At 44.6% G+C, this 15051-nt stretch overlaps 1 protein-coding gene across 1 annotated transcript in view; it reads left to right on the plus strand.

Annotated features, from left to right (window-relative positions):
- Positions 1–15051, plus strand: part of RGL1 (ral guanine nucleotide dissociation stimulator like 1) — a 137460-nt gene that overhangs the window by 12270 nt on the left and 110139 nt on the right. Inside the window, exon 2 of the mRNA XM_083743837.1 lies at positions 1951–2111. Coding sequence (XP_083599963.1) covers positions 2061–2111 — 51 coding nt within the window. The 5' untranslated portion in view covers positions 1951–2060. The remainder of the gene's footprint in view (positions 1–1950; positions 2112–15051) is intronic.

The following is a 15051-nucleotide window of genomic DNA, read 5'->3' on the forward strand; positions in this document are numbered from 1 at the left end:
GGAAAACTGTTATAATGATATACACTGAAATTCAACTAGGGGGATTTGAGGAAGCCACTTAACAATGTTACTAAGATTGGTTTAAATACAGTAGAGATGTTTGTTTGTTTAATTTTTTTGGGGGGGGGGAAATTAATAAAAAAAATGAAAAAAGAGTATATAGGTGTCAGGGAACTGCCATCGGAAGGGCAGGTGGTGGAAGGGCTCACGGAGGCTAGGAGAGACTTAGCAGCAGAGGAGGGAACCAGCAGGGGGAGAGAAGGAGCTCCGAGGGAAAGTGAGTCGGAGGGATGGCTCAGGGACACTTCCAGCGAAAACAGTGGGGAAGTTTCAGGACCTCCTATAGGGACACCCACCCCTCGCCGGAAACTGTCGCGCCGAGAATCCAGAAGACGCGTTTCCGTTAAGGAGCTTTTATGTTGGAAGAGATTCTGCAAACGCCCACTGTCGGATTCTGCCAGCGATTGAGGGAGTCATGCTTAAGGGGCTCCGCTATAGACAGAGCTTTGATAATCAGGCCAAACTCTGAGGGACTAAGCTTTTACGCACAAGCAGCTCATCATCCCATCACAATAGGTATATATAAAACTTTACACTGTGCCTTACACTGTGATAATAGGACTACAATGAGTGGTCAGAGGAAGAAGAGGGAGCAGACTGCGGTGTCGTCGTCGTGAGCAGGGAGAGGTTATGGGAGAAAGCAGTGCAGAGTCAGAAGCTGAAGAAACCAAGGAGTCTCCAAATCCTCTTTGAAAGCCAGCCAATTGGTGGCTCTCCCTCCCTCTCGTGGTTATGAATTCCATAGTTTAACTATTCAGCGTATGAAGAAGCACACCCGTTTGTCTGTCTGAACCTTCCAACATTCAGATTAATTGGATGGCTGTGAGTTCTAGTATTTTGAGAGGGATATAAATTTATCCCTATCCACTTTCTCTACACCAGGCATAGTTCTATATTCCTCTATCATGTCAGGGGAGTTGTTCCATGCCATTGATCTGCATTTCAAAATTCAAAGAAGCAGAAATCTGGAAGGATGGCTCTGTTTTGGTCCACATGTTGTTTTGCAATGTGGAGATGAGGTAGAATCATTATTAAATGTGAAATGAGTTGCTTTTTTCAATTCAGAATTCCATCTTGAGGGGGAGGGCTTTACTGAAAGCCTTTTCAAAGGTAAGCACATGATGCCTACTCAGTCACCCCTACCTGTATGCTTGCTGAGACACTAACTGAACTCCAAAAGGTTAGTTAGACAGAACATAGCTCTTAATTGTCCCCCTTGATTACACTGAGATTGTCAGACTATAACTTTCAGGGCCAGTTGGGTACTATTTCATTGTGGGACTAACACATATGATAATAACTTGCACTAAAATGCTATGGATTATATGTGATGAACAGACAACGTTAGTCGGTTTTAAAGAGGCTTTGTGATAGTTAAAGGTGTATTGTAAAAAGAAATAGAGATGAAAGGATAATATTAACTGGCAATATAATATATCGAAAATGCATAACAAATAGAAAATATGGATGATTGTTGGAGGAGCTGGTGGAAGTACAAAAACTGGAAATTTGAGAACATGGTTGTGTTGATCAATTTGTAAAAGAAAATTTAATAAAAACTTATTATGAAAAATGCTATGGATTTATAATATACAAATCAGCTGCATGGGCATATCTATGCAGGCACAAAGATGACATGTACCTGAAATTTGCATATTATGAACAAATGATTTCCACTTCTGCAATATGTGAAAGAAAATAATTTCCAAATCATCTGATGTATGCTTAAAGGACTGTGTGTGGACAGGCAGACTATTGAAAATTTGGTGGACTAGAAAATTTTTGTGGGCTTTTTTGCAAGGCTTGGGTATGCTTCTAAATAAAGTGAATATATGGAGATGTAAAAATAAATGGGTCACTTCTGACACTATGACTCTTCATTTGGTACAGGAAGCATATAATGATTCCTACAACTATCTGGTTTTCTGAAGCTTTCCTTGGAGGCCACCTGGCACCCTGTTCCTGAAGCATCTGAAACCAAAGAGATCCACAAGGTCCTGATGTATATGGAAGATCACATTTCAGTATGGCGTGTATTAGTGATGCGGGAGGTAAGCTGACTGCACGTGATTAGTTATTAACATGAGAGTTTGTGGATAGCAAACCAGCAGCATATGTACTCCAGCCCGGGGGGGTGGGGGCCGACCCAGGTGCCATCATGGAGGGGGGTGACAAATTATCAAGGGACAATTACTGCCCTACTAGGGCGGTTCATAAAAAACTTTTAAAAAAAAATTCTGCTCCAAAGGTCTTATCTTACTACACTAGGGATTATATAGCTACATATGAAATTTCATGCATATCAGTTACTATCTTGACCCTCCTCCATGAAAATAGCTGTTTATTTGGCTGTTTTCTTATGTCGTGAAGGCTGAAATTTCAACAAAGCAGCTGCCTTTGCTAGACTCTCTTCGGGCACCTGCTAAAAGCATTCTTCTTTAGGCAAGCATACCTAGATGCTTAGGAAGTTGAAGTAATTTTAATCTTAATATTTTAGCTTTTGTATGTTTTAAAGTAGGATTTTTCTTGATTTTACTGCTGTTGTGTTTTTTGTTTTTTTGTTTTGGAAAACCACTTTGCAGGTTTTTTAAAATAAATTTTATTAAATAAACAATAAATATAAATACAATAACACAAGCCAAAACACAATCCATCCTGTATATTTAAGTATCCGTCCACAGTCACCTACTTGTTATCAGAAGCTCAGAATCCACATTCCTTTGTAAGAAAACCTGACCTTTCCTACGCCTCTGCTCCAGCCTAGAAGGATTTTATAGTAGAGGGCAGTGCTTTTTTCCCTAATTTTTTTTAGGGTTATTCTCATTTTGATTCAATAAAATAACCATTTTATTGTTCAAATCCAGAAAAATAAATACAGTAAATGGACAAAAGTACAAAGATTCAAAAAATGTTTAGGGGTTTTTGTCCCTCCAGAGAAAGCACTGGTAGAGGATAATAATACTTAGTGTAGACTCACGATTCATTTGCAAGTGTGTGGGGTTTTTTAAGTGTACAGTTGGACACAAAACATGCAATTGGGGTGATATTGTGCGTTTGGAAATCTGATAAGAAACAGCTGTAAAAATGGGGGGTGGGGAAACTGACCATGTTGTACGTGTATCTGTCTGTTAAGCACTTAAATGGCAGACAATGGCAGCCACAGCATGGACCCAAATTATATAAGGGCAGAATGCATTTTTCCCTGTCCTTACAACAAACTGCCCAAACCATGTTAGACCACATTGTTTTTGGTCAGAACCTGATCTTCTTCACCTTCACCTTTCAGCAAATGATGTTGCCAAACCAAGATAGATTCATAAATGAATTGTGGTAGATAAGAACCACTGATTCCTCTGGAGAAACCACCACTGATCAGGGGGTGAGCAAGGACCAAAGCACACAGGGCGTTCCTGTGTTTGGGGAATATGGAGGTTCACATACAGTTTCTTATGGGAAATTTATGTAGTTGGGAAATCTGTTTTAAAGAAACACTGTTCCTTTGCTTGGGACTGAAAACAGGAAGAAAGAACCATGTCTTACAGCACCATGCTATAATGACTACTAGGAAGTAAACCCCATTGAGCTCAGTGGAGCTTACTCTAAAGTAAATGGGTATAGGATGGCAGACCTAATCCTTGCTTGCTTTTGAGTCCTGGCTGAATCCAATGTGTAAAGCAGGGGTCAGCAACTTTTTTCAGCCGTGAGCCGCTCCACCGTCCCTCAGTCCTTGGGGGGGAGGGGCGGACTATATTTTGGAGGAAAAAATGAACGAATTCCTTCCTATGCCCCACAGAGATGCATTTTAAATAAAAGGACACATTCTACTCATGTAAAAACACCAGGCAGGCCCCACAAATAACCCAGAGATGCATTTTAAATAAAAGGACACATTCTACTCATGTAAAAACATGCTGATTCCCAGACCGATCGCGGGCCGGATTCAGAAGGTGATTGGGCCGCATCCGGCCCACGTACCTTAGGTTGCCTACCCCTGGTGTAAAGCTTTCCCTCTGAAATGTGCTACTACATATTCCCTCCATACATTTTTTGTTTTTTAACAAAACATGAGATTCACAAAGTGGTTATTAGAGTTGGGCCCCAATTAAAGTGAAATGGGAGGGGTGATGGGCTATTGCTTATCCAAATTAGGAAAAGACAGACTTCAGGCTTGCAGGATCTATTTTGTTTTCTACTACAACCCCAAAAACCACCAACCAGCGCCTGATGCAAAAGATAAACTAAGAATTAAAGAACTTAGAGCCCAGAAATGTTCTTTGAATACTAGAAATAAACAAAGCTCACAGTCCTCCCACACAGAAATCCCAGCCTAGTTACACCAAGCTTTCTTCTTCATTTCAGCAGTATAATTTTGTTGGTAGCGGCAACAATCCTGAATGATTTTTTGTCTTTTTATAGCAAATGGTCATGATAATCAAATGCATTTCATTGGCTTTTAACCTTGTAACCTGTGAGCTAGTGTGTGATTGTGGGTGGAGTATCAGCACTAAGCTGGGGTGCAGTTGATTTAGCCAAGTGGCTTTTTGTTGTTTATCAAACAAACCCACAAATACTCAAACAATGTTCTGGAATTAAATGATTGGACTCAGCTGTCTGGGAGTGATAAGGCTCAAGAGAAATGAAGCAAAATTGAAGTTGATTCAGTACTGAAAAATACATCCAGATGAGGAATGGATTCTAACCACTTTGTGGGGCACTCAGCAGTGTTGTTCAGCCAACAGTAAAGCTTGTATCAGTGGGAGGGAAGCAATTTTCAGTGATTTCCACCCACCCCACGCCTGCCCTGACACTTTGTGGAACAGCCGTAGCTCAATAACAGAGTACAATGTTTTGTATGCAAAAGGTTCAATCCCTGATGTCTTCAGGTGAGGTTGGGAATAAATCCTGGTGAGTCGCTGCCAGTCTGTGTTGAAAATACTGAGCTAAATGGACCAATGGTGGATAAGGCAGATTCCTATGTTCCTGGAGCCTTCAACCCTCTGGGGGCAGGTTAAGGAGTGTGGGCGCCTGCAAGGGAAATCACTGTATTTTGTCCCTCTGTTTCTGTTGTGTATTGAGTCAAAGGATTTTATATCTGCGCATGCCATGGACGAGCTAGAGGCTACTCCGAGCCAGAGCCCAGTCGGTGGGGTCGAGTCAGTGCGTCAGGCCTGCACAGTGCACAAAGATCACCGAGGCAGGTGCCCTGGTTGTGGCGGAAACCATGAGCGGAAGAGTTGTCGTTTCCGGGATGCTATGTGCCGGACGTGCGGAAAGACAGGTCACATCGCCAGGGTCTGTAGATCAGCGGCGTTGGGAACGACAGGAGCACCTAGACTGGAGCATCGCAGATCGGCCACAGCGAACCATGTTCTAAAGGACTGCCACTACGTAACGGAGATCAACGGGAGGGTCGTACAGTTTCCAGCGCAAGGCAAGGCACACGTCAAGGTGAAGATTGAGGGTCAGCTGTGCGACATGGAGGTGGACTCCGGATCTGGATTCACTATCGTGTCGGACCAGACCGCGAGGACATTCTTCCCCAGGGGTAAGTTGCCCCCTCTGGAGCCCTTCCCGGCAACTTTGCAGTCATACTCAGCGGGCCGCATCCATGTCATGGGAATGTGTGCCGTGAGAGTACAGTTCCGGGACAAACAGGCAGCACTCAAACTGGTGATTGCGAAGAGCAGTCGCCCCAGTCTCCTGGGCACTGACTGGTTTCCCACCCTGGGACTGAGTATATCAGGGCTTAATTCAATCCAAACCTGCCCTGAGATGAACAAGGCATTATGCAAAGAATTTGCTGGTCTCTTTAATGGAAAACTGGGTTGTTATAGAGGGCCCCCAGTTGACTTCGAATTGGACCCTGGGGTGGCCCCAATCCGACTCAAACCAAGGCGAGTGCCATTTGCACTGCAACCCAAGATCGAAGCAGAGCTGGATAAATTGGTCAAGCAGGGAGTTCACTCCAATCGTCACGCCCCTTAAAGCAAATGGGGAAGTCAGGATCTGTGCTGATTACAAATGTACTATCAATAAGGCACTCAGGGGAAACTCATACCCCATTCCAGTCGTATCACATCTGTTGGCTAAACTGGCTGGGGGCAAGGTGTTCGCCAAACTTGACCTGGCACAAGCTTACCAACAGCTGCCAGTAACCCCACAATCAGCGGAAGCACAGACTATTGTCACACATAAAGGGGCATTCAGAGTTAACAGATTACAATTTGGAGTTTGTGTGGCCCCAGGGATTTTTCAAGGGCTCATGGAACGCCTGTTAAGAGGTCTGCCAGGGGTCTTGCCATTTTTTGATGACGTTTTGATTGCTGGAAAAGACCCACAGGAACTGGTTGCGCGTGTCCGTGCAGTGTTGCTCAAGTTCAAGGAAGTGGGGTTGCAACTAAAAAAGGAAAAATGCAGTTTTGGGGTGCCAACTGTGGAATTCTTGGGGTTTAAAATTGATGCATCAGGCATCCACCCCACAGTTGCTAAGGTCAAGGCCATCATCGAGGCACCACGACCACAGAACAAGACGGAGTTGCAGTCATTCCTGGGACTTATTAACTTTTATCATTCGTTCTTACCCCAGAAAGCTTCGGTAGCTGAACCATTACATAGACTGTTGCAGAAAAAGAATGTGTGGCGATGGGGGCAGGAGCAGCAGAAGGCTTTTGGCTCTTTGCGAGGAATGCTGAGTAGCAAGAGCGTCCTTGCTCATTATGATGAGTCGAAGCCGCTGGTCCTGGCATGTGATGCCTCTCAATACGGCCTGGGGGCGGTGCTGAGTCATAGGGAACCGGATGGGTCGGAAAAGCCCATCTCTTTCTATTCCCGTACGTTGTCGCCCACGGAGCGCAACTATGCTCAAATTGACAAAGAGGCGCTTGCAATTGTGGCAGGAATCAAAAAGTTCCATGATTATGTGTACGGTCGTCATTTCTCCATTGAAATGGACCACAAACCACTGTTGGGGTTGTTCAACCCGAACAAACAAACACCACAAATTCTCTCCCCCAGAATGTTGCGTTGGTCTATATTCCTGAACGGGTTCCAGTACACCTTGACCCATGTGCCGGGGAAGCGGTTGTGCCACGCTGATGCGCTGAGTCGATTGCCCCTTCCTGGCGGGAGCAATGAGGATCCTGCTCCAGCGGAGCACATAATGATGCTGGAAACACTTCTGGGGGCTCCTGTAACGGCTACTGATATTGCTGAGAAAACGAGGAAAGATGCTGTTCTCTTCCGTGTGCTCACTTGGGTGGGGAGGGGGTGGCCAGGTGGTCCGCATGAAGACAAATTCAGGCCTTATGCGACAAGGCAGCACGAGTTATCCATGCATAAGGGTTGTCTCCTGCGGGGAGATAGGGTGATCATCCCAGCACCACTGAGAAACAGGGTTCTTGAGACACTTCACATGGGACACCCGGGAATGGTCAGGATGAAGTCGCTAGCCCGATGTTATGTGTGGTGGCCTGGAATGGACCAGAACATAGAACAATGGGTACGAACATGCAAGGCATGCCAAGAGGTGCGGCCAGAAGTGGCCAGAGCACCAGTTCACTGGTGGGAGCAGTCCAGATCTCCCTGGAGCCGGCTGCACTTAGATTTTGCTGGGCCATTCCAGGGGAAGGTCTTTTTGGTTATCGTAGATGCATATTCCAAATGGTTAGAAGTGGCGATGGTCCCTAGCATGGCATCAGCTGCCGTAATCAAGGTGTTGAGGCAGCTGTTTGCAACCCATGGGTTACCTGAGACCATTGTATCAGATAATGGGGCAGCTTTTGTATCCCAAGAATTCAGGGCATTCTTGGCTGATAACTTCATAAGAGGGGTCACATCCGCGCCCTTTCACCCATCCTCCAATGGGCAGGCGGAGCGCATGGTAAGAACAGCCAAAGAATCCATTGCGCGCTTAATGGAGGGTAACTGGTCAGCTCGCATCGCGCGAATGTTATTTTTTCAGCATGCGACGCCGTGTACTGCGACGGGCAAGTCGCCAGCTGAGCTGCTCTTGGGTAGAAGATTGGTAACGGTGCTGGATTATGTCCACCCGGATAAAATGCCAAACCGTAATTCAAGAGCAAACCCCCAGGCTGAGACTGACACAACAAGGTATTTCGCCCCTGAAGATCTGGTCTGGGTGAGGAACTATTCACGAGGTTCGCGGTGGGTGGCTGGTGTGGTCACCCGGGCTAGTGGACCTGTGTCCTATTATGTGACCTTGGAAAATGGGCAAGTTTGGAAGAGACATATAGATCAGCTGAGGCGCCGGGCGCTCAGCAGGGAGGAGTCTGATAATTCATCCCTGGCTAACGACGCAGAGCTGCAAGACCAGAGTGAAAATGGCCCAGAGGTGCAATCACCAGGGGCCTCAGCAAATGAACCAGGGTCTGCTAGTCCTCAGGATGACGAGGTACAGGTAGGGGACCCTGAGATGTCTGGGACTCCTTCTGTTCCTGACGAAACCCCTATAGCAGCCCCCCTACCACAGGTGACACCCAATCCAGAACCGGCAACACCTGTTGTCAGGAGATCAAGTAGAAGTTGTAGGACCCCACAGTACCTGAGAGATTACGTCTGCTGTGCTCACTAGGGGGGGAGGGGTGTTGTGTATTGAGTCAAAGGATTTTATATCTGCATTATTATTGTCTGTATTGCATGAGGGTAAAGTAACTGCCTTTTGGTTCCAGAGGGTACAGCTACTATTGGTTCATTTAAGCTGCTGTATTTGGATCCTCTGTCTTATTGGTTGCCTCCAAAAGGCAGGACTGTGATTGCCTGAGATTGTTCCCTCCAAAATGTATCCTTTCTAGCTAGTTCCCTGTCCCTATAAATGTAGCTCTCCCCTCCTCAGGTCTCAGTCTTGTTGCTTTAATAAAGAAGTGTTACTAGAGAACTGTCTCCAGCATATTATGTCAAGAGAGCTGAAATCACAAACCCCACGTCACAACAGTTTCATTGACAGAAGCTGAACAACAACGTTAGATACAACCCATTGAGCTTAATTGGGATGCAGCAAAAATACAACTCATTGCTGGGCTGGTTTAGTTAGCTGAATAGTTTGGAATTGGAAAGGGCTAGGGATGTCTTGCCAATTTTCCACTGGAGACTGCAAGTCGTTTTCTGCTGACTTCAACCAATGTTGGTCTGGGTTGAACTCTAAACTCCCTGTTCCTGTAATAAGATTAACTCCTTTGACACCAGTGGTTTTATACTGAAGCCACTGAGAACACAGTGCAATATCATAGGCGTACAAGGGGCCAGAAAGTTGGGATTGAGCAACTGGATTCTGCAGAGCTTTCTCCTGAGAATCTTCTGTCTCTCATACCAGGCTGCAGCAGGAAGGACCCTGAGGGAGAAGAAGTGGCTTGCGGCCCATCTGGCCAGAGCTTCTGCCTGGGTGAATTAACCGACTGGTGGTGGGTGGAGAGCAAGGGATGAGAAGGCAGGGATGTCACAGATGGGAAAGGAGAGTTTATAGCTCAGAGATGGAAGAAAGAAGGAGATGTTTCAGTGCCATGGTGCCAGAAGGTGCATCTAGAGCTGCAGGACAGTAGACAACACTACATACGCCATTGGTAGTTGCATATTGGGGAGCTTTTTTTCCTAAGGCCAATTGTATCACAGAGCTTGGGGCTGGGGTGTGGGGAGAGATTAGACCACCCTTCCCCAACCTTGTGCCTTGCAGATGTTCAAGAAAGCAGTCTCTCCTTGGCAGAGAGGGTTCTGTGGTTTGTTGAGGGACTAATGACTTTGTGACTCATAGTGGCCCTTTTTGCGCTGGAAAGATTAGGAAGAAGGAGTTGGACAAAACATCAGTAAATTGTAAGGGAAATTTGGAGGTCTAACTTGAAATATACTGTTTGTAGTTGTGGAGGCTCCCCATTGATAATTTTGCTTACAATACATGGTTTTGTTTGTTCAAGTAGATGTTTTGTTTTATATTTTATATTGCCTGTGTTATATGATTATGTCATGGCCTTTGGCTAGGATAATAAGCTTACTGAACTGAACTGAGTACAGCTCCTGTAAGCCGCAGCCAGTATGATCCATGGTCAGAGATGCTGGGAATTGTGATCCAAAACATTGGAAGGCTCTAGGTTGGGAAAGGATGAGTTAAACTTTCCTCCCTGTGCACCGCAGTCCTGATGGAAATCATCCACTCCCCAGGCTTAGTACTTACTAACAGCAGCAGCCCAAACCCAGATGTAGTTGCCAACGTTTAGTGTCTACTGTAGTTTGACCCCTACGGTTATCTCTCCTTCAGCTAAGCTAAGGCAGAAGGAAAGGCAATCTGCAAGCAGCAAGAGTAGGCCTTTTGCTAAATTCTTCTAGGGATTGGAAAATGTCACTTAACCTGCACTCGCCTATTGATGGAAAAAGCCTTCCTTGGTTGGGCTCTTCTGCTTCTGTCTTTACAACTAGGTGGTGACACACAAGTTGAATCCTTGCTGCCTGATGTCCCTTGGCTTAAAGACTGTTATGGGGTCAAGTCTTAACACAGAGGAAGTTAGTTTTGTGAGGGTGGGGCGCTGATTCTTTGGAGGGGCTCAGCCAAAAGAACCTTCAAATGACGTTGAGCAGGAAACAGTTTTATGCCATTTTGAAGGGAGGGGAGGAGGCAGTTCGAGGGTTTGTTTTTTTAAAGCTCAAATATGTTCCCATGGAATGTAAAAGGCAAGTGGATAGGGATGTCAAAAGGGGCATTGTTTTATGAATCTTGGTTGGTGTCATTTTTATCGATCCCCACACCTGAGAATGTTGTTATTGTATAAGTTTTAATTCGGATGTCTACTCCAAGAGCACAAAGTTAATTTTAGCATTTAAGCCACAAAAACTGGCCTAGGCATTCAACAAGCCTGTAGGGCTTTTCCTCCTCTACAGCATGTATAAAACTAATCTTTTGAATGGACTGACCTTTTTGGAAGTAATAAAGCTACATAGCTGGCACCTTTGAAATAAGTGATTACTGGAACTGAGTGAGTCAAACTTAAGCCGAGTTATTGCACCTGCATGGATGGGAAGGGACAAAGTCCTTGGGCTTTGAACTAGTTAAATATAAGAAATGTGGGCAAGTATCCAATTCTTGAGCAGAGAGGGAAGGCAAGAAAAGTGTTGACAGCAGAAAAGCTGCTAAACATTAACTTACAATGGTGTCCAGGCTTCTTGAGGAAAAGTGTGGCCTGCATTGTAGAGCAACATAGGTTATGCCTGTGACCTGTGACCTGTCACTTTGCTGCATTAACTCAAAGGGTGTGGCTTGCTACAGTGGTTGGGAGGGCCTGTGGCAACTGCTGTTCATGAATTTATAAAGCTGACAATAGTCCTTTAAAAGGATTGGGTAGTCTGATGGAGCCATCACAGCCCATGATGTACAGTCACTTCTTTTGTCTCAATATTGTCTCCGGTCAGACAGGTTTTACATGTTTTCTGTACCGGTCACAAGTAACCATAGTGCATCATGCCATCTTCAATTCTCTTTCTCTAGCTTTACTGTTAGTCCAGAATGAGGATGAGGGAGAAATTAAGTTTGGTTTTGAATTTAATGTGAACCCACCATATCTGCACTTTCTAAATCATAGCCAAGTCTGCCAGGTCACAGCTCTCTGTGAAAAGTCACAGTTCTCCAAATTTTGTAACACTATTCTCCAACCAAATAATGTGTACCAAAAACATGTATATTACGTAACATTATATGTGTTAAAAAATTGTATATTATATGTGTATTAAAATGCAGCTATTCAAGAAAATACCGTAACATACAAAATATACTATTTTAGGGGAAATTGCTTGCAAAAGTGCATATATCAGGCAAAATTGCATACAAAAATATGGGAGGAATCCACACTAACTTTTTAATGAGGACTTAAAAAAAAAAATCACCATGATCAGAAATGTGGAGAACTGAACTTAAGACTGAAAAAAATGAGAAACTGAAAGGAGCTGAAATTGAGAGATAAACCAATCTCTAGGTCTTTCAAGAAAATAAGGGAGCAAAGCAAAAACAGGGAAGGCTTTCTAGCACGAGAACTCCACATCAGTAAAGACTATCCCTACCACCCTTAGGCAACTGTTTGTAGCGTAGACTGGTAGGGATGAAGACTGCAAGTACTGAAAAATGCAGGGGCCAGATAGACCTCAGAGACACATCCGACTCCACATAGATAAAGACATTTTCCAGCACTGCATAGCATAGGTCACTGCTCTGTACATGTGCAAATATATTTATGTACAGCTACATAGAAACTTGTAAATCATTCAGTCTTGTATCACACGTTAATGAAAAATATACTCTTGCTTGATTAAAACTAACCCATTATTTAAGAAAAGCATTGGCCTTGAACCCATACCTTTAATAGTAATCTCAACATGCTAAAACTATCAAAATACCAGCCCATTTCCCTCCCCATTGAATCCTGTTTTACCCTTTCTGGGGGAAATCCAGTAAGTTTCAAAAAGCCTTGACAATTACCTGTTTGCAAAAAATGAATGTCCCTACGGTAGTAAGCTCCCACTGCGAAGCATCCTAAGGCTGCAGTCCAATGCATTAAGCTTCCTTTGAAAACAATGAGGTTACTTTTAAATAGACATGTAGAGGATTGTGCTCTAATCTTTCCCATTCATTTATCTCCACCTGTTAAATTTATGTGTATCAGACTGCTGGTAAAGGCACAGGAGTAGGTCCAGGGGGGACCTGCTTTCTAGGACCTATAAGAACCTGCTGAGCAATGACTGTGAAATGGAGACTTAAAATTGAATACTCCAGGGTGTGTGGAAGGAGCCTATGTTGTGCTTTACTGCCATGCTAGTCTCACCACTTCTAGACTGGGGCAGTGCTAGCATAGGGTGGAGCCACGTTGTGGGTTTCTCTCATGTGACTTGAGCATCTGATGTTACCTTAAATGGTGTGTGATGGAGCTGTTTGGAATAGAGTAGTTGCTTTGGAAGACGATCATCAGGCATCCACACAACATGACCAGTCCAACGAAGTTGATGTTGAAGAATCATTGCTTCTTCCAGTACACTGATATTAGTTCACCTGTCTTCCCAAGTGATGTGTAAAATTTTTCGGAGACACCGTTGATGGAAACTTTTGAGGAGCTGGAGATGGCGTTTAGAAGTGGTCCATGTTTCACAAGCATATAGTAAGGTTGGTAGTACAATAGCTTTGTAAACAAGCATTTTGGTTTCCCTGTGATTGTCTCGGTCCTCAAACACTCTGCACTTCAATCGGGAGAAAGCTGCACTTGCAGAGCTCAGGCAATGCTGGATTTCGGCATCAATGTTGGCCCTTGTGGAACGATAACTGCCTAGGTAGGAGAAGTGATCAATATTTTCCAACGTTACACCATTGAGTTGGATTTGTGGTGCTGCAGAGGGGTTATTTTGGACTTCTTGGTGCAGCACTTTGGTTTTTTGGATGTTGAGTGATAGGCCAAGCTTTTCGTAAGCTTCTTCAAAGATATTCAGGATGGTTTGGAGGTCATCCTCTGAGTGTGCACACACTACAGTCAACAAAAGAGGTTTAAAGACTGTCTCAAGGCAAATCTAAAAAAATGTAGTATAAACACTGACAACTGGGAAACACTGGCCTGCAAGCACTCCAGTTGGAGAACAGCCTTTGCTAAAGGTGTCATGGGCTTTGAAGACACTTGACCTCAGGACGCAAGGGAGAAACATGCTAAGAGGAAGACATCCTTGGCAAATCCACACCTTGCTCAACTCCCGCCCGAAAACCAATGTCCCCACTGTGGAAGGATGTGTGGATCCAGAATTGGCCTCCACAGTCACTTACGGACTCACTGTTAAAACCGTGTTTATGGAAGACGATCTTACTTGGCTACGAGTGATCACCAAAGAAAAAGATGATGAAGCTGTCCTTTGGCTGCTCCCGTGATAATGTGGGATGGGGCCACAGGGTGCCAGGGAGATGGCAAGCCAGGGTGGCATTAAATGTAGGAGGTGTATGTTCAGTGGATAGGCTAGTACGTTTTGTTGTGTCCCCCAAGGCTGTAGCAGTCACCTAAATTTGAAAAGAGAAACATTCTCTGTGAGCAGTACCATGCCTGTAGATTGCTTTTTGGTCATTAAGTTTTTGGAAAGCTTGAGCCCAAAAACTAATATGGAAAGAGTGGGGTGGGGGAAGCCTCCTTTACCCACTTCACAGCATTTCTTTAGCTGTCTTATTTTTGCCAGAGTGGTGGTGGGGGTGCATTCTGAAATTTGGCATGGAAACTGCTCTCACTGGGAAGTGCTTAGAGTTTTGGCTTTGAATTAAACAAGTTATGAGCCTTGGAAAATCCTGTACTGGGAATGCAATTTAGACTTTATCCACAGAGCTTGTCAACTGTATGATTTAAGTTGTGCATGCATGCATAGCTAACCTTATTCTCCAGTGCAAATTATGGAAAGAAGGACTGATACCTGTGGCCCTCCAGATGCTGTTGGACTTCAGATGCTCCAGATGCTGGCATGGTCAAGAGTCAGGGGTGATGGGAGATGTAGGAGCAACATCTGGAGGGCAACAGGTTGCCCACCTCTGCCCTAGAAAGCTGCAGTCAAGCTTTCCAATTCCACCCTCCAGCAATGTAGAAGGCAATACCACGTCCCTATGCCTGCACCAACGGCAAGCATGGAGGTGGAGTTGCCAGTCCGTACTGCAGCCATGGCTTCTCATGGAGAGTCACAGCATGCCAAACCCAATCAAGAATCAGTGTGAATGTATGCAATCTAAATAAATTAGTAGAAATAAATTTCTACATATTGGTGTGCATTAAACAGGTAAATAAATGTGCCAGTTTGGGTGACTAGGTGGTGCTGATTCCATTTCCACTTTTTGGCCCAGCTGTGCACAAATGGCTTTGGGTCCCTGGCCTCCCTTCCTGTCATTTTGGAGACATGTAAGCAGAGGAGGGGAGATGTAGCAAGCTGACTTTTTGCAGTGGGTCAGCTTAAAATGTCACACTGTCATTTTCTTACCTCTTGATGCTGAAT

The sequence above is a fragment of the Podarcis gaigeae genome (assembly GCF_964106915.1).
Source record: "Podarcis gaigeae genome assembly, chromosome: 6".
Lineage (NCBI taxonomy): Eukaryota > Metazoa > Chordata > Lepidosauria > Squamata > Lacertidae > Podarcis > Podarcis gaigeae.